At 34.8% G+C, this 21,528-nt stretch overlaps 3 protein-coding genes across 3 annotated transcripts; all 3 read left to right on the top strand.

Moving 5' to 3' along the window:
- Positions 1–842: 842 nt before the first annotated feature.
- Positions 843–2,005, top strand: LOC120326303 (lipoyl amidotransferase LIPT1, mitochondrial-like). The gene has a single exon (XM_039392564.2). The coding sequence runs from the start codon at positions 898–900 to the stop codon at positions 1,975–1,977; it is 1,080 nt and encodes a 359-aa protein (XP_039248498.1). The 5' UTR covers positions 843–897; the 3' UTR covers positions 1,978–2,005.
- LOC120326302 (glucoside xylosyltransferase 1-like) lies at positions 2,005–3,554 on the top strand. Its single transcript, XM_039392563.2, has one exon. It carries the CDS (start codon positions 2,005–2,007, stop codon positions 3,340–3,342), a length of 1,338 nt encoding a protein of 445 aa, XP_039248497.1. The 3' UTR covers positions 3,343–3,554.
- A 224-nt stretch (positions 3,555–3,778) lies between these two features.
- On the top strand, positions 3,779–21,148 carry LOC120326300 (uncharacterized). Its single transcript, XM_039392562.2, has 21 exons — positions 3,779–4,790; positions 5,331–5,485; positions 5,585–5,676; positions 6,190–6,313; positions 6,744–6,914; positions 7,055–7,231; positions 7,681–7,784; positions 8,831–9,041; positions 9,399–9,554; positions 10,081–10,209; positions 10,609–10,799; positions 13,174–13,305; positions 13,914–14,057; positions 14,994–15,131; positions 15,356–15,414; positions 15,660–15,688; positions 16,091–16,251; positions 16,734–16,804; positions 17,251–17,379; positions 17,754–17,807; positions 19,541–21,148. Exons 1-21 carry the CDS (start codon positions 4,732–4,734, stop codon positions 19,677–19,679), a joined length of 2,625 nt encoding a protein of 874 aa, XP_039248496.2. The 5' UTR covers positions 3,779–4,731; the 3' UTR covers positions 19,680–21,148.
- Positions 21,149–21,528: the final 380 nt, after the last annotated feature.

A 21,528-nucleotide genomic window follows, 5' to 3' on the forward strand; every position in this document is an offset into this window, starting at 1 on the left:
TTCTACATGCGCCAACTCGCGAAACCTTTCCTAAAATAAGCACCAAAAGTTTTGCAGTGGTAAAGAATTTTCTGGGGGTCAAAGGTCGGGTGCTGTGCTATTTCGAAATCATAAACCAAGTGTAATTACTGAAATGTTATTATGAAAATTAGAAACTTCACTTATAACGTGAAAAAATATAGAAAAAGTGAGAAAGGAATTATGTTATATAAAAGAACTTGTCATGATATGTAATAACTTGTGATTAATTATAAAATTTTGTTTTTTCATGCTAAATAATTTAAAATCAACTACGTAATTTGTATTACGAAATCAACGAATGAATTATTGGAACTCCATGGATTATATGAAATGGAAATATTACATCTGACTGAATTATCCTGATGTTACTAATGTCAGAATGTATACGTTTGTTCACGATTGGTACACAATATGTCTTTCACTTATTGAACAATCCACATTGTGGAACCCAACGACTAACATTAGATATATTGTTTGTTTTCGGAAGCATGGACTTGGTGGTGGAGGAAGCCGTAACCGACCAGCGGTTAAGTGAACCACCCAATGACGGCGAGGAGTGCAGCAATCCTCTCGCACATAACCATCCCTGCATGGGATTCGAACCTGCGAACCCACGCAGAGTAATCAGAGGTGCGGTGGCAAGCGTTTTCCTAACGCTTAGCCCGTTGAGCCACACCGCCGCGCCATAGCTCTTGAGTGATTGTATGTACGGTACACTATTGCACTAGTCTTGCCTGAATTTACCTACAGGCTTATGAGAATCAGATTATTTTAATAAGGTTTTATGATAATCATGATTTTTTATAATTCACAGATGATATCATAGATTTAGGCTATATTTTTTTTTTTGGTGTCTCTGTAGTTCACCATGCAGTCATGAGGTTTCATTTTAGAAATTTACAAAATTTAGTGAGACACTATTCCAAGCATATTGTCTATCGAACTGAAACAAACAATCCATATCACAATTTGGCATTCGAAGAATGGATGTATGAAAATGTTGATTTATCTTCAACTTCCTGCCTGTTTATTTGGAGGAGCTTGCCTTCAGTTGTAATTGGGCGACATCAAAATCCTTGGGCAGAATGCAATGTTCGGTCACTTATGGAGAAAGATGTATGTATTGTGAGGAGACAAAGTGGAGGTGGAACAGTTTATCATGACTTGGGCAACATAAACATTACATTTTTTACCGCACGCAGCTTATATGACAGAAGAGCCAATCTGAATATTATTGTTAGTGCATTGAACAGGAAATGGAAAAATTTGGACTTGAGTGTTAATTGTAGAGATGACATTATATTGGATAAAAAATATAAGATCTCTGGGTCTGCAGCTAAATTGGGTCGGAATAATGCCTATCATCATTGTACTTTGTTATTTGACGCGAATCTCAGCAACATGGAAGAATTTTTAAAATCATCCATACCAGATGTAAGCACCAAGGCCACTCGAAGTGTTCCCTCAGAAACTAAAAACTTGTCAAACTATGTACCTGGAATATCTTATGAAGACATATGTGATGCTGTGACATCGGAATATTTTACGTACAGCTCCGACTCTGACCAGAATATTGTTGCACATGTTGACCCAACGAATCAGGCCATGTTTCCAAACTCTACAGTTATTGTCTCAAAGCTTAAAAGTTGGGAGTGGGTATTTGGCAAGTCTTCAAAATTTACTACAAAATGGTCATATGATACCCCTGAATTCGGTAATATGGTAGTCCAACTTTCAGTATCCAATGGAATTATAAATGATGTGCAATGGATGTTTAGGACAGACTTTCTCAATGAATTAAATGAACTTGGTAGCATGCTTATTGGAAAAAAATTTCGATGTGATGTCATTAGCTTTACTTGGGTTGAGTTCATGTTGCTAAAGAGACATTCATTAGACAGTAAATTTATTGGAAGTTTGGGGGATCTTATTTCAGATGTAGTGAAATATATATAACTGTGTAAAGTTAATTTTTTTTCACAGATGGAATCTTTAAGAACATTAAGGTACAGATTATGGGTGCTAGATCAACAAAGGGTGATAGATATCGCATGGATGCAAAGATGGCTTATCATGGTCATTTTTGCTTTTATCAGTATTCTATATCTATGGGATTGGTTAGTAGCTGAGGATGACCCAACTGGACATTTCCCAGCAGCTTTACTTCCACTTGAGCTGCGGAAAAAGATGCCAGCTCATGGATTTACCAGTGAAGAAGATGCACGTGCATTTGCAATTCGGGAGATCGAAATTGCAGTTGTTGCATGTAAAAGAGATTTTGATAAAGATGAAGAAAGTGCAATTGACGCAGTCACCATGATGAAAAGTGCCACAATGATGTCAAAATCTGTTATTCATTTTCATATATTTACGGAGGATCAACTGTATGCAACGCTTATGCGAGAACTTGACAAATGGCCCTCCTATATTCGACATCGTGTGTCTTTTAAATTCAGTCATGTTACTTACCCTGAATCACTGTTAGGGTGGCGAAACCTGCATCAGCCATGTTCTGCATTTAAACTTTTTCTTCCACATGTTTTAAAAGAGATAGATCATGTTTTATATATTGACAGTCACTCAGTGTTTTTGAACTCTTTGGACAATTTATGGTCTGAATTAATAAGATTCAAGTCTGACAATGCAATATCTCTGACAGCTCCATCAGATCCCACTAATTCTCATTATAGCTATCCATTATCACGATATGGGATTCGTTCGATTGACACTGGAATCATTCTGTATGACATGTTTAGATTGAGGCATTCAGTGTTTCAAATTCCAGTTAGTATCAAAACTATGCAAGACTCAAATTTGTTTGAGTTTGAAATCCGTAATATGACTTATCATCCTAACATGCTTCATACTGTATATGAACTTTTCAAATCTGATATCACTGTGCCTGATAGAGACATATTTGCAATTATATCCCATTTCAATCCCCATAAAATCCATATGCTTCCATGCAGCTGGAACTTTCGTTGGCAATATGCTGCCAATGTTCTAAAGAAAACAAGACTTATGTTTCTTGAGTCAGTTTTAAGTAGCTGTAAAGATAAACATGTGCCCCATCCCTGCGATACAGCTTTTCTTATCCATAGTTGTCAAAGTTACACACAGCACCAACATGAAGAATTTTTATTTGTAGAAAATGCATGGGAAAATTCTGGGTTTAAAAATTCTAGAGATTTCATTCTGGATGATATTACTAGTTACACAAATCACAGCAGGCCAATTTCAAAGAGAAAATACAATGATGAGTTTTTAATAAATATGAGGTTATTTTTAAAAAGTATGAAATATGAACTTTCACGTAATTGATTTTATGCTATTTTTATAAATTTTGTAGATCTCTACCCTAATTTTTGAATACTGAACAGTGGACACTTTATGAATATCATAGCCATTATCATGGATGGGCAAAACTGAGTGGTTAATTATTTATAATACATTGTAGAAAAATAATTTTGAATATGTAATATCAAATATTTTCCAAATCCAAATTGATCGAAAAATATAAAAAAATAATTATTTATGCATTCTTTTATTTAATTTTGTATTTTTAAGAATAAATGTGAGTAAATAGGATCGAATAAACTATATCTAACAAACTAAAATCAAAATTTGACTATTTGTATTGAAACAAATTTTGAATGTATTGAAATATTTCGTTTTGACATCTCTGGCTGTAATTTAATGTAATCATAGCAGGAGGTCTAGAGGATTTCTATTCTGTGCTGAATTTTTGATTTTGAAGAGCGTTAAGCAACTGGACGTTAATTTAAATACAAATCATTCGCCGTTTATTTCGTACCCATGGTTACGACTGGGAATTCCATTCAAAATACTTTGGCAATTAATTAACGAGACAAAGTTGATCGGTTTACCGCTATAAAACGCATCACTCCAATTTACGTTTGATCGGAGCTCTTGAAAATGGGCTAATACGAAATCTTTGCATAAAAATGCCATTTGTGGGGCTTCTTCGTGGGTATTGTTTTAGGACAATGGTGGCAAACCGCGGGTCATGAAGTGACCCATAAATCAGAGACAATGCTTATGGCACAAATCTACCATGTTTTCTCGGTGACCCGCCAAATCAGGAATTAATGCAGAATACATACTACATTTCAGTGACAAAATTTGATAGTAAAACCGGTGACCCGCCAAATCGCGAATTTTTGCAAGTTACTTACTACATTTCAGTGATAAAATTTGATAATAAAACCGTCCCTAATTCAATCTAACAACAAGTGAACTGCTATTGTATTACATGCCGACAACTGAAATAACAGATAAGCTGGATGGTTGTAACTTTAATGCGGTTTAATCGAACAAAAATTATAATGATCTGGGTGTGAAATTCTCTTTTGGACTCCTTTGACAATGACAAGGCAATTCATGTGTATGCAAATCCGTGTTTTGGAGCATGAATTACATATAAATTACAACCGAGAATCAAAAATATATAAGTGCTACATGTGTAAAGCTCAAAACTACACAATCCCAACCAAGGATTTTAAGATCGTATTGGCTTTCCTCTCCCAGCTGATTTCCTTGCTGCCAACTGTGTGACGTCACACGCTACATTTAATCACCTTGCGATTTCGTTAAGGACTTTCAGAGATATTCGTCGCCTGTATTTCGTTTATTGTTCTTGCACCCAGATCCGTTGATACGAATATAGCAGCTTCTATTGGATTTGATGAGATGGACTCTTTGATTTTCGTTACAATTGTAATAGCTTCCATTGCACATGTCAATTCAAGGTGTAGTATATTTACCACGAAATTCAGAAGGATATGCAGCAGGCTGACTAGATGAGGGATATAAGTTAGTTATGATCCTCCTGAAATGTTGAATGACGACTAATTCTTGTACGGTTGGGAATAGGTTAATTTGTATTTTATGGTACCCAGGAGTAGCAGTTCATGAGGTTTATTGATTAGGGTAATGGTGGGCGGTGGTTAAGACTTAACGTTAAAATACATTCGTATTTTCTGCAACAATCGGAATTTGGACATTTAATGGTGTTGTAAAAATTAAATTTAGTAGACTGTACCACTTTTTTGTAACTGCATCACTATTCTAATGCGAGGGATTTGTTTCTGTTTACACTTACACACGTACAAGTCAATGCTGTATATGTGGATAAAGAGTGCACTGCAACACACGGAATAGTGGATCATTTATGTCTGTAACTGCTTTCTTTTCACGAGGCTTTATATTTGCTTAGAAATTACGACTGACAATCTCTTGTCTATTTGGGAAATGATAAACTTATTTTCGGCTCTGATTTGTAAATTCAGGTGTGACGTGTCAGTTTTGCAAACTCTCGAGAACGGGCATAGTTGCCTTCGTGGAAATTTTTCATTCACTGATACGAACGGACTTTCTGTGGAGTCAGTTGCGTTGAACTTGGGGCGAATAATTACCAATCTTGATAATCGATCAGCTTGCTCAGGTTGGTATCTTCTGGCAGAACTTCTAACGACATCATCTCAATGATTATTAAGGGAAACGCATTTCCAAAGAATAATAAATCAATGAAATTTTTTTTTAGAATTCAAATCAATATTAGTTGGCTGTATTGTAGAAAAATATTACTGGAGTCTTCGAAGTTCACAATATAATACTTCTTCAAGAATGATAAATGTAAGTAGGATATACTGTCTTGCGCATATGGCAATTTTCATCCGACAATTGTGGTAGTTGATCTCGATGACCGTACATGGTCGTATCGCTCCCTCCTGTACATATCAAAAAAAGTTATTGTTGTTGCTTTTTTACTGCATTGATGACTGTATTTTTTGGTTGTCAAAATAATAAATCTCTCTATTCACTCGTATTAATTTTTTTGAATTTGAAATGAGTATCCTATCTCATATCCATTCCAAAAAAGTGAGTTTTTACTAAATAGAGATCGCCTGTATAGAAACATCCTGGAAAACAAATCAAGTTCTTTAGTTAGGTTGAACTTCATGGAGTCCCTCAGTATTATTCGATGAGCGGGAACAATATCTATACGTAAAGCTTGAGATAGTTGAATAGATATTCCCAATATAAGTTCTTCTGAGGATATGAAATTGTTATAAATTCGGGAAACTGTCACAACGTTGTCGTTTCGTATCAACATGAACTATTTTATCTTACGGTTTTGACTTTTAGCTTCAAGCTCATCTTCTCGACATAACAAATGACGTGTCGAATATCAACCAAATATCGGACCTGCTTGCGAGTAGAAATCAAAATCCCGTATTGTCGACAGTTGTGGGAGAAAGTTTGGAAGCTGGTATGTGATTGATTAAACTTAGTAGGACACGTTGTATAATATTCAGGTACACTTTGACATGACGGTTACTTACATAATTCGAATAAGTGCAATAATTTTGATAGTAACACATATTATTTTGACCAACAAATTTGATTATGAGAGTTATTATTACTTTTCACGTAACAATCCTTGTTTTATCAAATGTCATGGATTTGGAATAATTGGAATGCATTTTTCAAGATAAAAATCAATTGTATTGAGTCTTCTATGGGGAAAATATTTGCGCGTCCTATTCTGTGAAGAATTGCAATTCCACGCTATAATTGTAACACCTCAGATAGGGATATCTATTTGTTAACATATTGATAAGTTAATTTATTCTGCTCGTATAAGCATTCAATTCAGTTTGAGTTGAAAACCGTTAGTGTTAGGAGGCTATCTCTTTCAGAATACATCGCTTACAACGAAAGTTGTCATTGCTGGGATGTCAATATCGACGAAGATTCTGTAAAATATTTGAAGTACGTTGTTATTGAACTGAAAAATGGAATTTTTTTAACGGGATCGTTAACAGCAAGATCATTGGTTCTTTCGCCGGAAGCAAACTTTCGAACCATTGGTAAGAACAAGTTCCACGAAGTTTAACATTTAAAATTCAATATCTGAAATTTATACATGTTTACCCAATAATTGTAATTTGGTGAAACGTTCATAGTATTTTTTACTTTTTCTCATGATGCAATATTATTTTGTCTGCAGGCAATGTTTCATTGCGACCGTCAGATGATATAAAAGGAAAGATATTCACCAGTATTTGTTCGCCACATTACAGCGTTCTGGCTGCAAAATCCTTCCTGATTTTTACCAGGGATGCTTTCAAAACGTTTCACAAAATAAAAATTCCAAATTCTCTCTCGCCAAGTTTAGAGGAAAAAGGTTGACATTTTATTTTATTTTAATGTTAATCTTTAAAGTTTGTTTGCGGTCAATTCCGCGAGATGTGCGAGTGTATTTTATTTCAGACCAGTTTTTATAATATGGCTGGAAACGTTTTTGAATTATTTTTGTCATAATTTGAGATATTTTCCAATATCAAACAATATATACCGGTACATGTGAAACAATCAGGAATTCGAATTTTAACAATATTTATATCTCGAACAAACTCGCAGTATTCCATGTCTTGAGAACAATGTACAATCTTTTGGGTACCGGTAACTGCAAAAGGGATATCCGCCTTATTCTAGGGATCAAAATTTTCTAATGTTACATCCTGTGAAATAACAGGTTATGCAAAACGACATATTACATAATAAGTGCGATTTTAATTGTATTGTACATATAATGTTAGATACACTTATGTATCTGATGTACGTATTTTTCAGATCATATAGTATCCATGGTCAAATTAACACCAGATAGAATATTCATCCTTGTTCAGGGAAAGATATATTCATCTAGTACGACGATTGGCGAATTCAATTTTATTGTAAGTATGCATGCTTGACTTCATGTAGTCCAAAATAATAATATTTTGCGTTTCATTTAGTAGTTATTACTTATTTCATTTTTTGTTTCTTGGACGTCACGGAAGTATATGGTAAATGGTGTTGGATTTGTTGAACACGAAGTGTACCAATAGATCGTTTTGGTAATAGGTTGTTGTTGTTGTTAGAAAAAAATCGATTTTCTTGGTGATTGAAGATTGTTGTTGTCGCTAGAAGACTATTCCTTTCTTTTATTCCAAAATATTCTGTGAGCTCAATGAGATTAGTTTTTTTTGTTCGCGATGACGTCATTAAAATTAAAAATTGTGCATCTCGTGGCGGATCCGCGATCTTTGCGATGTGGTGATCAGTCGAGATCGGGAAAACTACGGTACCGTACCGGTATCTCCGCATTTTTGTAAAATTGGCTGTCATCCAGATGGTGAATGCGATACTTGCTCCGTACATGAAACTGTAGCCCATTTTTTACTATTTTGTTCAAAGTATATTAACGAGAGAAATACTATGATAAATCATGCACATAGTTTAAATATTCCATTTCGAATGAAATACCTACTACTGTATCTGATTCAAAAGTTATTCCCTTTGTAATTAGGTTTGTTCATTCGACCCACAGGTTAATATAGACATAGCTGATATACATATGTAATTTTTTATATTTCCGCGTGGCTTATATTTTACATTAATTCCGTATCTTAGGCTTTTTCAAACTGCAATTAATAAAAGTAGCGTGTTGCATTATTGTGTTCGGCTTATGTGGACCTGTTTTTGTCTAGAAAATTATTTTCAGTTTGGCGCACATAATCCTGGTAATTAAAAGCGCAATAACTTATAATAATAACAGTAACTGAAAGATCACATACTCGTACTACTTCGTTTTGGTCTTCGTGACAATATATTTGAGCATTGCTCACTTGTTTTCCTCCAACGCTTCTATTAGACACGTGGAAATATACTATGGTTTTCTCTCAAATTATCTATATTTCATCAAATCAGTATAATTTATCAGTATAGCAAATATTAACAGCTAATTCATCTGATAAACAAAAAAACTCAAACCGAAGAAAGTATTATCGGAATTTCTGCGTCTCCAGTTTGCTATCGAGGGTCTGTGTTGTTGTTAGAAAATTCTATGATCTATGCATGGAGTAGTGAAGCTATATTTTTAATAACGTTGAGCAAGGATAACGATAACCTGACTGTAGTCCAACTGGATGTTGGAGAAATGCTCTCACCAGGTTTATATTTTTCTGTGTCCAATTTTGTTTCTATCACATCAATTAAATTTTCGAATATATATCCAATAAAATTCATTCCGTTTAGTATTCAAGTATGACACATATTTTATCTAGTCGCAACAATTCTTTTGGTTAAAATATACACTGTTAATAGGCTCAGGTTTACAAAGAGCTTACATTTCATTCCATCTTGAGTCTCTAAAAGGACATACATTTTTGGAAAGAACCGAAATCTTATTGTTTCGGAATAATCGACCCTTCTACACTAGGATACTGGTATTTTTTGGAATTTCCAACATTGAAATAAATTTAGGAATATATTTATTGAAAATAAAATTTTCCATTCATTATGGAAAGATACGGGATCGAGATTTGTCAATGTACACCAAACAATAAATCCTGAAAATATGCTTGTAAGTGTAGGAAGACCTTCGTCTCGAGATGAATATTTCCGTTGCCATAGAAATTTGTGTAGTCAAGTCAATATGCAATCAGACGCTTCAATGGCAGGAGGTATTTTTCCTTTTTATAATACCGTAAGGCGTAAATGATCAGTTGTATTAGTTTCACATTACATGGTATAATGTTGAATGCCAAAGCATATATTAAACTTTGACCTATTCGTTCAATTCGTGATCTGCTCCTCCGTTGAGTTATGGTTGGCGTATGTCTCGTATTCTTAAATATTTAAAAAAATTTGTCATCACCGCCCCATTTATGTATAAATAAAACTTGTCACAGAGTCGGTTTTAAAGTTTTGTCAATATAAAATTTCGAATGCCTCAGAGTTGGATGCAATTTTTCTTCGACTTCACAAGTAATATTTTAAGTCATCTTTGTCCTTTTTTTGTATTATTACAAATTTTTATTGTAACAATTCAATAATACTGACTAAAAATCGGTAAACTGAAAATATAAATGCTTATGGTACAGGTTTTTCGCGCTCATGTATATTCTGAAATTGTAATCCGTAGAGTAAGTAATGTTTGCTTACATCTATAGCAATATCATGTGAAATATAGTTTTTGTCCGTTTGTAGAAAAAATATTGAATTCTGCAAATACAACTTTTCTTATGTGGAACGCACGGCGTGTTACTCAGTCAAGTTCGGGCAAAGAGTTTTCTGTGACTTTTGAATCGAATATCAATGATATATATTTCAACACAGGTAGGTATGCAACTGCTACTTCCCTACATTTCATTAACATTCAATTAACGCATGCCTATATGTTTATTTTTGTTAACTTTGATTATAGCTTTGATATAGCAACACCTCACGATATAGGTATTTAGCAACGTCGTAGAATTAAAAAAATGGAATGCTGGCTGCTGGGTAATTTTGTGATTTTTTTGCATTTAATCACATTTTTTTTACCAGATTCTTTAACCAGTACTGGGTCAATCATAAATTAATATCAAATAGAAGATCAGTCCTTCCACGCATGTTTATGTCTACTTGATTAGTTATTTTTAATTTCATTCTAAACTTGAATGAGTGTTAATTCTTGGTGAATATTAACGCTCAACATCATTCTTGAAAATGGCATAATTTTTTTTTTCAAAACAGATAAAAATGCTTGGATAATAAACACCAAAGACGGCAAAGTTTTTTATGGGCGTTTGCACATACCCGCAGTTGTAAAGTTACGTTCGTTGGGAAATAGTAATAACTACGTCTATCATTTTCTATCCTATGGAGACGTAAGATACGTAACGTGGACAGAATCAGAATCGGGTGATGTTGAAATTACTTCCGAGGTAATTACCGATTGGAGGAGATCTTTCACGAGAAATCTATCCTTCACGAAGGGCTTTTTGGTATCCCATATTTATACTCATAAGATGTAAATTGAGCTTTGTAGCTACGGTTTATAATAACACTGTTAACCCATACTACCTTATAGGCTTGCACGTAATTTACGGATTTACGGAATTACGTAATTATTTGGAGTTACGGAAGGGAAGTTACGAATTACGTAAAGTCGTAATTATTGCATTGAAACGAGCTTTCTTCAAAGCAGTCAATTTCGTCGATTGCGAAAAATGAAAGCTCAACAAGTAGAAGAAGTTAGAGTTCCGGTATTCGCAGCCGTTTTTCTCTCTCTTGTTACGTAGGTGAACGCATGACGCGTTGCCATTTACTAACCTATTATCAACTTGTCTGGCGTGGCCAATGTAAATTATTACCGTAGTTAATGGGGGAAGAACTGAGTAGGGCCGTTTGACGCCAACACACCTGGTTTCAATTTCTCTCGCATCTTATCTAGCATGACCATGGCCAATGTACATAATAACCGTAGATAGGGGGAAGAATTGTGTTAAGACCGATGGACGCTAACACGCCCGGTTTCAACTTCTTCGGGTGAAATGACTAATGAACGCAGGAGATCAATCTATCAAACATGGTCTATTAAACATTTGTATCCATTTTACTTTTATTTATTATTTACTTGTTCCAGTTTTCCGTTACTTATGGTATATATGTTCCGTTTCTATTTTATTCTATTTTATAGTCACGCGTTTGAATAGTGGGAATTCCCCACCAAGTGTGGATTAGCAATGCTTAACCATTCTTTATTGTTAATATCAACACTTGATATATGAACATGGAATATCATATTGTTTTTGGCTGTTTCATTTCAGACTTGGGGTATAAACAGGAAAATATCCATAACCTTTCAACACGACGATCTTGTGAAAGTTAACGAAGAGCTTTCGCGACGAATTGGAACCAAATAAGCGAAAAGAGCGATTGATCACTCGCGCCAATACCTCGCCGTGATAATTAATGTCACGCTTATCAAATAGCAATATGACGACAAAAGAGAGATTGCGTAATGAACCAAAACGACGGATTCCTCGCGGACCGTTGAAATTTTAACTGCTATCGTATATAATTAAATATGAGCCTGTGTGTTTATTCTGTGCGAGATCCATTTTCTATTACAAAATCTTGATGTTCTGTTTACGGTTTTATCGTTATATATCAGTCCGGACTTGGCCTTGCTCATGATGTTTTTCACAATTCCTCTCAATATTTCGGCCATATATGATTAACTGTCTTACCAAATGCGGCAACTTATTTTGATTTATCGTCGACTTGAATACCACCGGCACTCGACCAAACTTTTGTCAATCTTGGCCGATAGGATCGCCGACTTGAGTTAGCAAATAAATGTTGTGAGTGTAAAATAAATGTCACGAAATGCATTGTTTTGCGATATAACTTTGTAATTTCGGAGAAGGCATGTCATATAAGTTCGGTATTTAAATTATACGCAAATAAATAATATTTGATCTAAATTTATCGCAAATAATGTTATAAACATTCAGTCCGCGAAATGATTGAATGTAAAATGAAGCATGGTAATCGGAATATCGTCAATAAGTCGACATCAATGATTAGATTATTATTATAAAAATGCTAACAAGGCAGTAATGTCGGATAATGCAGAAAACGCTGCAAAAACAAGTCTTCGTCGCGAGGAAATCGCAAGTATAATCAAATGAGAGAATACGCTCGTCGTTGGTTAATAAATTAGAAACCCGTAATTTTTATTCAGTACTAAGGTGGTTTTAAAAAACTATCGTTTCCATAAATATCCGTATACCAGTGTCGGTAATGATAAAATAAAATTGATCGCATAAAAATGGGACGGTTAATTTGCGAAGGTGATAAAGAAAAACCAAAGCTAACACAAAAGATAAAAATCAGAATAAAATTAATTTGAATTCATTCCTTGATAGTTGTCTTTAAAATCTGCCGCCGGCGTGTAGTACTGCCAAGAATAGGAAAACCCAACTTCAATGTCCCATTCGGAAAAAAGTGGATTCAATGGGTTGTTACGATAGGTTTAAATGCGTGGAGAAATATCGCAATTACGGGGTCATTACGTAATTGATTTTGCCGTAATTACGGAATTGATTTTTGTCAATTACGTGCAAGCCTACTACCTTACCCAAAACGTATTACGCTTCATAACGTTGCTTTAATTTGCCATGAGCTATATTCCGTCAATTTTTATTTAAATTCGTGTTTCTGTGATGTTTTATATTTTCCGAATTGATCGTTTTTTCACTGCAAATGTTACTTCATTTTTCATCAGAATCACTTTTTTCTGACTTATTTCAGGTTTACCCTGTATTATCTGAAGTGCAAAAAGCAATAGAAAACGTTGAAGATGGCGTAAATCAAATCAATTTCAACCCATATTCATCACCGAGGAACGTTATGCGTTTAGAAAGTGTTCAAGACAGTTTTTCGGTGCGCAGTATATGCATAATATGATTGTCCTGACTATGATTCAGTTCGCGGTGTTGTACATTCATGTCGGATTATGTTAGCCTTGTAGATAGACAGTTTTCATTTCCATGCAAACTTTCGGGGGTCCAGTTACCATCAATCCCACTTCATAGGCTTCCTAAAAAGTGTTATTCAACTCAGAAATGCAAATGAGTATAGCGTTTTTAAAATAGTAGCATTTACAGGCGCAATTTTTCTTTGTCTGAGGTATTCACCTTACCTTAATCACTGCCGCAAATATAAATACCATAGCTAAGCTTTTCGGTTTAAATATGATTATGGTTTGAACTGTCTTTGTCAAAACTTTATCTCTAACTATATTTTTTTTTCGTGTTTTATACGTATCCGTCCTAAGAGATCGGATAGATATTTCGTCACAAATTTTTCTGGTTTTCATATTTCATCGCAATATGAAATATGGTACAATTTTTTTAACATTTCATATGACATCCGTAACAATTCTGTTATCATTTGGCTAAAATATTGATAGCATATTGCGAGTGTCATACTGTCCTTGTATTTGAGCATTGCTTTTTTGTTTAACTATTTCTTTTTATTGTTACATGCAGTTGTCACTTACAATTCTCACCACTCGATATGATGGATACACGTTTGAGGTTCATCATGATTTTCAAAATCTGAGTTTAAAACAAGAAATTACTGAAGAAATTTCGACCAGATATATATCAGCAAATATTCTACTTTATGCAAGGGTAAACACATTTCTTCACCGACAATCTTCAGTTTTTCTTATTTTTTTAAACGACGTATATATTACTCATTTTGCTCCGAACAATACCCTACACAAGCAGACTCTGCTTAGGAAAGGGTTACTGTAGCTTGTGAAGACCGGATTCTTTCCGGCTCGGCATTGCCCAATCAATTTATGATACCGTGCATTAGATATGAATGCGGTGGTGGGCATGGGATTTGGGTCCGAGATTTTAACCAGATGTGCTTATCATATTTAAGTCTGACGCTTCAAACAGCAGGCTTTTCGTTTGCTTTTTAAAATACAGACTTGGCTAATTTTGTAACTACCCAAAGAAGCAACCGCATTAATGAAATTTTGACAACCGCAACTTGAATATTTTTTTAAATACAAAGCAGCAAATACATCCTAGTCATTAAATGAGGTAATTTCAATTTATTCAGAAACATTAATAGGTAAGTAACAATGTTTTTTTTTTTAAATAAATTGTGGGGCTCCGTAACTCCGTAAGTAATAGTCAACCTCTTCACGGGCTCCATAATAACAAAAGTTCACTTCATTAGGCCGAGCTCTTGTAATTGGCAGATTTGCTCATGCCTTCATGTCGCTATTTTAAGGTAGTCAGTACATCGTTGTTACAAAGAATATTTTTGACCAAGATTCCTATAATCCGCCTCTCTGCGAAAAACTGTGCTACTATTTCTAGCTTAACTATCTGCCAAGCTATCACTAGTGTTCTTATACACTACAAAGTTGATGACAGGTATTTTCAATATGATAAAATAAAAGGGCGGTATTGTAATTTCATTTTCCTCGTCACATAAAGACTACATTACATTCGGATGTTACAATTTCATTGATATTTTCTAATCGGGAATTCTTTTAAATAATACAGCATATAGGCCAAAGGGTTTTGCAGTATTTTTATTCCTCTTAGGAATTAACGATCACACTCATAGCGGACTGCAATATCAGTCCACAGTATTGTAAAACTGGATTTGGATTGATAGAATTGGTATATTTACCAACTGATGACAGAACTACAGCATCTGCATTAATGAACTCAAATTCTCAGGTAACTTCATACGTCTTCTTTTTTAATATTTATATTTCTCACTGTTGAAAATAGCGAAAATTTGATCACTGTTATTTAACACTTCCGGATCGCGGTAAATTAACTTCGGTAAGGTGACAGGTGCATTTACACATTCTTGTAAATATACCATGTTTTTTTAAAATTGAATTGAAATAAAATAAATTTTTGTGCTATTGGTAACACAGATCTTACTTTAAAATTAGGTTTACTTGGTGAACATGGCATGCCCAGGAGGACTGAAATTACGAATTGCCAATACGGGGTAAGATATCTATCTATATTGTTTGCCACTTTAGTTTTAGTAAATTAACTTTTTTCAATGAAAAATTAGATGCAATGAGAAAGAGGATGATCATCTAAAAACTTACTAATCAATGCGAATAAGTTCATATATTAATATATATGCCTTTTAGTTAGTTGTCTGTACTGTTGTTGTTTTCCTCCAACTAATACGGATTATCAAATAATGGTATTTAACTTTTTTATTTTAATTTTTGTAAACAAAAGAGATGACAACAATTGCACACTTGGAGATGGTAAGACTTATTTCTTTCCTATGTACAATATTTATTTAAATTATCCATAGCGCTGGAATCTGACATCCAGGGCAATGATAAAAAATTGTATCTAACGTTCACCTTTATCTTTAACCTTCAATTCGGCAAAAGAAATACTCTTCGCTACTTAAGTGAGCCTTTAAAAAGTGGCATGTAACGAAATGTACTATATTAATATATGTTAATTGCTGTTAATTTGAAAATCCATCAGCTCCATGTCCTGTTATATAAAGTCCTGTTGAGATGTTTTCCTGAATCGTAGTCAATAGCTCTAAGTCATATCTTAGATTCTAGAACGTGAACTCCATTTGATTTTAGTCGTCTTCCTACTGATATTGTTAGTTTGTCCCGTTTTTATTATGCTTTATCATAAAATAACAGGTATGTGTCATCTTAAAATTGATGAAGAAAATCTAGTCTACCTTGAATTTGAAGTTTATAAAAACAATGAATATTTATTCGGAATAGTCGACGATTTATTGCTGATAGAACTCAATAACAGAACTGGATTCGAATTGCACAATTTGAACTTACTGAAAAAGGTGAAGGTCTTGTACAAATGTGTACGTGCATTTGAAAAATCAGCCTCAATCAACTTATCTGTAGTACGATATTTATTTCACAATTAGAAATATCGTTCCGACTATGGAATGGCATATGGTAATGGTTCTCAGCACATGGTCGTAAATAATTCTGGGTAACTCACTTTAGAAGAAGCACTTGAGGTTGGTGCAAGTATCCACAATATACAGTATATATCCATAACAAAAAGTACCTACCAAATTCGAAGATAAATTGCCAGCTCAAAACTATGGCGCGTATGGTTAAGAACTTAATTGATACTGTGCCTCATCAATAATCTAAATTTGGCTAAATATATCAAATGAACATATACTAATAATGCTTTTTGTACGTCCAGACAACTTGATTTGACCTGTCCACCCCGTAAGGGTATTTTGTATCATATGAGTTTAGCGCTTCACTTATTGTAAGTGACTATTGAATAAAATACCCTGTTGTTTAGAATTGCTACCATTGCTCTCATTTCTTCGAAGTAAGTTCACCATCACATCTGATGTTGCAAACCATGAAAAGGTTAGATAGCAGCTTATTTACGGCTTTTACTGCCAAAGCCATAGTGCTTAAAATTCTACTACCTCGGTATCTTCAATAACATCATCATTTTGTCACAAAATGTTGAAACAGCTACCGTCAAAAAGTACTGGCAGCAAAACTCAAAAGTTCAGTCCATCCCGTTTTTGATTACTGCAACTAAACGAATACACTTCCGATGACAAAATGACAGAGATATCTTACTTATACCTAAATTTTAGAAACATAAATAGTAACATAATAATATTAATAAATACTACGGAAACAAGTTAAAGTTTATCGGCATCCACTGTTGACTTCTTGCTAATTGGTCATTGGTACGGAAATGAACAATGCAGTCGATGCTCGTAGAAATATCCACTATTCACAACTCTCAGTCGATTTTGTGACTTTGTAATATTGCTGATCTATCCTATATTATATTTTAGTGCATGCCCGTGCAACGCTGATAGCGAAAATGAAAACAGATGGGTTGCAAATATATCATTTGCACACGCTATTACGCCACCCAACGGACAAAATATATTTGTATTTTCAGCACAGGTTCTGAGTGAGAGGTGGGTAGCCGGAGTTTGACTCTGAAGTATTGATAATAAGAGAACCAACTTTAAATAAAATATAAGACAAAAAGATATATAGATTTACGACCCGCATAATGAATGCATGAGCTCCGTTTCAAACTTTACGGTACAGCTATACGACGTTTAAAAATCGTTAAATTTCGGCATTTTTAAAAAGGCATTATTTTTTACTTCTTTTTTTAAGGGTCTTAAAAGTTATCCAAATGGTTTTTATAATGGTTGTTTATGCAAAAAGCGGTAAACACATAGAAATGAAGTTGAACTAAATTTGTATGCTTTGATTTCATTTTTCATAAGAATTCACTCTGCTTAATATATATCTCTAAAATTTACTACATTTTTCTTTACAGCTTTTGTGATCTAAGAATGGAATTTGCAATCGAAATTATGCAAAAACCATCATTGTAAGTGAATTGTTTTTCGTAAGACTTTTTCTATTTAAAGATCATCCAATTTCTGATACATCATTGTTAACCATTAACGAGGATAATGACTTAATCCAGTGGTCGGCAACCTTTTTCAAGTGACGGACCGGTAATGTCTGACCAAACTTTTGGCGGACCACCCTTATACAAACGAACTAAGCCTATGCAATGAATTATACGCATTAGGAAATTTATGTTGACAATATACTAAAAACGACGGTGATGCTAATGCGATATCTGTATTTGTTTGATGACTATTAACTGTTCCCATATTCGAGATATGGTTGACATTGACACACTAACGTGTTTCTTACATCCAGCCTACTTCGATATTTCTTTTTTGTAGTAATCGATATTGACCAGGCCTCACATTAATAAGAGTTCGGGAAAGTTAACAATGCCTGTATCATTTTGTTGGGGAGATCTTATTCATACTGATGAGAGACATTCTTATACGGGCGTAGAGAAAACAAGTGACCCAGCAATATTGCCACATACATGGCAATTGTTTATGAAGTCAGAGTGTCAGACATGCTGCTTAAAATAGTGTTGTGCATTGGTCGGCAAACTTCATGTACTTGCGGGCCAAATATATACATTTCCGGTAACGCGCGGGCCGCAATATTTCCGCCTTCGAACAATCGCTACATTAATTAAACTTCAAATTATGGCGCATTCGCATTACTGCCCTCGCTCTGTTGAAAGCCTGGCCCAATGAGATGTGTATGTGGCGTTTTTTTAATATATTATCCAACAATATATTGTTTTTATTTACTTAATATCAATGTGAAAGATGATGTTTTTATGGCAACTTGTCGTCCAAATGATGATCTGACAAGCAAGTACGATATTTAATCTAAGTGTAATGCATTTTAGATAAGGCTGCTCAAGGCCATATGTTCTTCCGAGCGTGCACATTACACGTTTTGCACTGTCGCACAGATGAGCTGTGGCGCAGTCCCGGGTTTTCGACGACTCGTTTCGTAACGAGTTTAACATTGAAACCCTTAACAACTGCGATGCTGACTGGGCATATCGAGCAAACCGGTTTTGGAATGCGCAAGAAAGAAAAATATTTATCCGTTCAAGCACTTTGGAGTGCTCGACCCTCATTTTTAAATTTTAAAAATTAAAATTAACTCGAACGACATACAACTGACGCTATACTTGCTACATAACAAGCGCCGTACAGCAGCACTTGTCAGAGACGATAATAAATTGGGATCAATTTTTTGTTTTATGTATTAAATGTCGGGTCGTTCGAGGGCCTCAACAAATTAGCTCGCGGGTCGCAGTTTGCCGACCCCCGGTGTTGTGTTTGTCTGGTTTACTGTTGGGTGCTGTTTTTTTTTGTCGTGGGGTTTGTGGTTAGATTGTAGAGGTTTTATTACGGCCTTGTCGTTGTGTCACCTCTCTGCGGACCCGCGATGGGCCGCGGCCCGGTGGTTGCCGACCACTTTAATCCATGTTATAATATACAGAATGGCAATTCGGTTGGACCTGCTACTATGCTATGCATGGCAAAATTTGGTATCTATTTCAAGCGATGTTTTAGTTAGAGCTCTAGGCCTAGGGTGTGATTTTCCATCTTAGTTTAAATTTCGTTTTAGTTGCCATGCTCTTGTTAGATATTTATTTTACACTGTGAGGTGAATTTGTTTCATTCCGTTGTGAAGTTTGAGAATTTGTGACTTCATGTTTTTCCGTTTCAGAATGTTCCTTTCATGGGAATACATTTTCATGTTAGTATTCGTTGCCATCACAATAATATCTCTCTGCATTTCATATCATAATTACATCAAGCATATGCGGATGAACAGAGAAAGATTAAAAATAACTGATTCTCATTGAATTATATAACTGATTCGAGAAGAAAAATTTATAAATATTCGTTTCAAAGTTGTGGAATTGATTAAATTGTATCCAATATTCATGTAAATATCGATGGACTCTCGTAAGGTCTAGACTCTAGAGAAGGGGTTCTCAACCTGGGGTTCGCGAACCCCCAGGGGTTCACAAGAAGATTTCCAGGGGTACTTGAATGGCAGTTGAGTTTTCATGTGTTTCTATTTTTCATGTCCGTTACTATCAGAGGAAAATGCGTGCCGATAGTCGCAATACACAGGAGCAGCCTTCACAATAAAATTCTGTATAAATGAAATGAAAACTTTTGTTGTTTAATGAAATTTAAAACTGTGGTTCCCAACCTTTCGGGCGGACCGGTAAAATTAAATAAATGTACTCGCGATTGGGTAAAAAATTTAAATGAGTGGAATAAAAAATGATAACATATATATATATATATTTGCGAAATGTAATGCATTGTCGGTCACTTTCTATGCTTCCATGTAAAAAGGCACACTTGAAAACATTCAAAACAAATAATGCGCCGGCCAAAAATTGATATGAGTGGACCAAACTTTGTCCAGAAGAAGACCTATTGTCATCGTTCTTATCAAATGCTTTGTTGGTTAACTGATCTCATATTAATCCCTTTGCAGTTAATCAACGCCTCAAACAAATTGAATTTACTTTAAGATAACAAAGGCATCGGTAACTTGGCACCAAGTACACAGCCCTGCTGTGCATCATCTGGAAAAGATCTCCGCGGCCCATGCTTTTGTTGCGCGTCTTGTGGCCACTTGGAGGGTTGCAACAGAATCATATTTTACTGGATGTCAAGGCGAAGCCCTGGAATATTATACTGTCGATGACTGTTTTCTGGCTTGAACAAAGGAATATTCATAACCTTTTTAATTGGATGTTCATATTAAGCAGAAAAAGCATGCAGAACAGAAACAACATGTGTGCCGATCTTTAGGTTTCTGAACCTTGCGAGATTTGACGGACGCTTTTGCCATGAATCAGAACCGAAAAGTGTGATTACTCCGCGCTAAGACTTCGTCGAGCCATTAATACCACGAACAGCAATATGTCGGGGAAAGAGAAATTGCGTAATAAACAAACGCAACGTCGTTTTTTCGGGTTGGGTAAAGTGATTAAGACGGCTGAAAAGCAAAAAATTTCTTGCAGACCGAGAAAAAAGCTTCCGGTGACGGTCTACGAGCCAGCGGTTGGGAACTACTGCTTCAAAACACAATTTAAAAATTGCTAGTCAACTTTGTTTGGTGTCTGATCACTGGGGCTTCGTGTTTGAATATTTCACAACTCGGGGGTACTTAACAGGAAAAAGGTTGAGAACCCCTTCTCTAGAGTAAAGCTGACGTTAGTTAGCCTGTATGAAACATAACCTTGATGAAAGTTTTCTAGCTTTTGTCACCGATGCGTCCATTAGTTCGTGGCAATAATTCTTTTACCTATGTTGGTAAAATTTTTAGTCTAAGCCGTGGCAATAAACTTTGCGCCTAATTTTTGATCCAGATCTTGGTCTGTTTTCTTCAATTTCCCTTTCAAAATAAATTCTTTGTTGTGGTAATTTGTATAAATTGAGAGACTTGTCATACTTGGGGCAACATCTCTCGAATTATATCCAATTTTATTCCAATAAAGGTAAGGCATCATAAATATCAAGATTGCGCTAATTAAAAAATATTACAGAGAGTGTAAACTGTAGAGTAATAGTAAATTAGACCGCTTCCCCTGATTATTCAAATAGAATTTAATCTTCGTCACTTGAACACCTGAAGTAATAAAATCGTCTTTGAAGAGACGTATTTCATGCCATATCCTTCTAGATTTC

This window comes from Styela clava, chromosome 4, assembly GCF_964204865.1.
Source record: "Styela clava chromosome 4, kaStyClav1.hap1.2, whole genome shotgun sequence".
NCBI classification, from domain to species: Eukaryota; Metazoa; Chordata; class Ascidiacea; order Stolidobranchia; family Styelidae; genus Styela; species Styela clava.

Bases quoted from the DNA above. Each gene is read 5' to 3' on its own strand.
- LOC120326303 (XM_039392564.2), top strand. From the start codon at position 898: ATGAGGTTTCATTTTAGAAATTTACAAAATTTAGTGAGACACTATTCC.
- LOC120326302 (XM_039392563.2), top strand. From the start codon at position 2,005: ATGGAATCTTTAAGAACATTAAGGTACAGATTATGGGTGCTAGATCAA.
- LOC120326300 (XM_039392562.2), top strand. From the start codon at position 4,732: ATGGACTCTTTGATTTTCGTTACAATTGTAATAGCTTCCATTGCACAT. The intron at 9,555-10,080 runs GTATTTTTCCTT...GTCCGTTTGTAG, and splicing joins AGACGCTTCAATGGCAGGAG to AAAAAATATTGAATTCTGCA. The intron at 10,210-10,608 runs GTAGGTATGCAA...TTTTCAAAACAG, and splicing joins TGATATATATTTCAACACAG to ATAAAAATGCTTGGATAATA.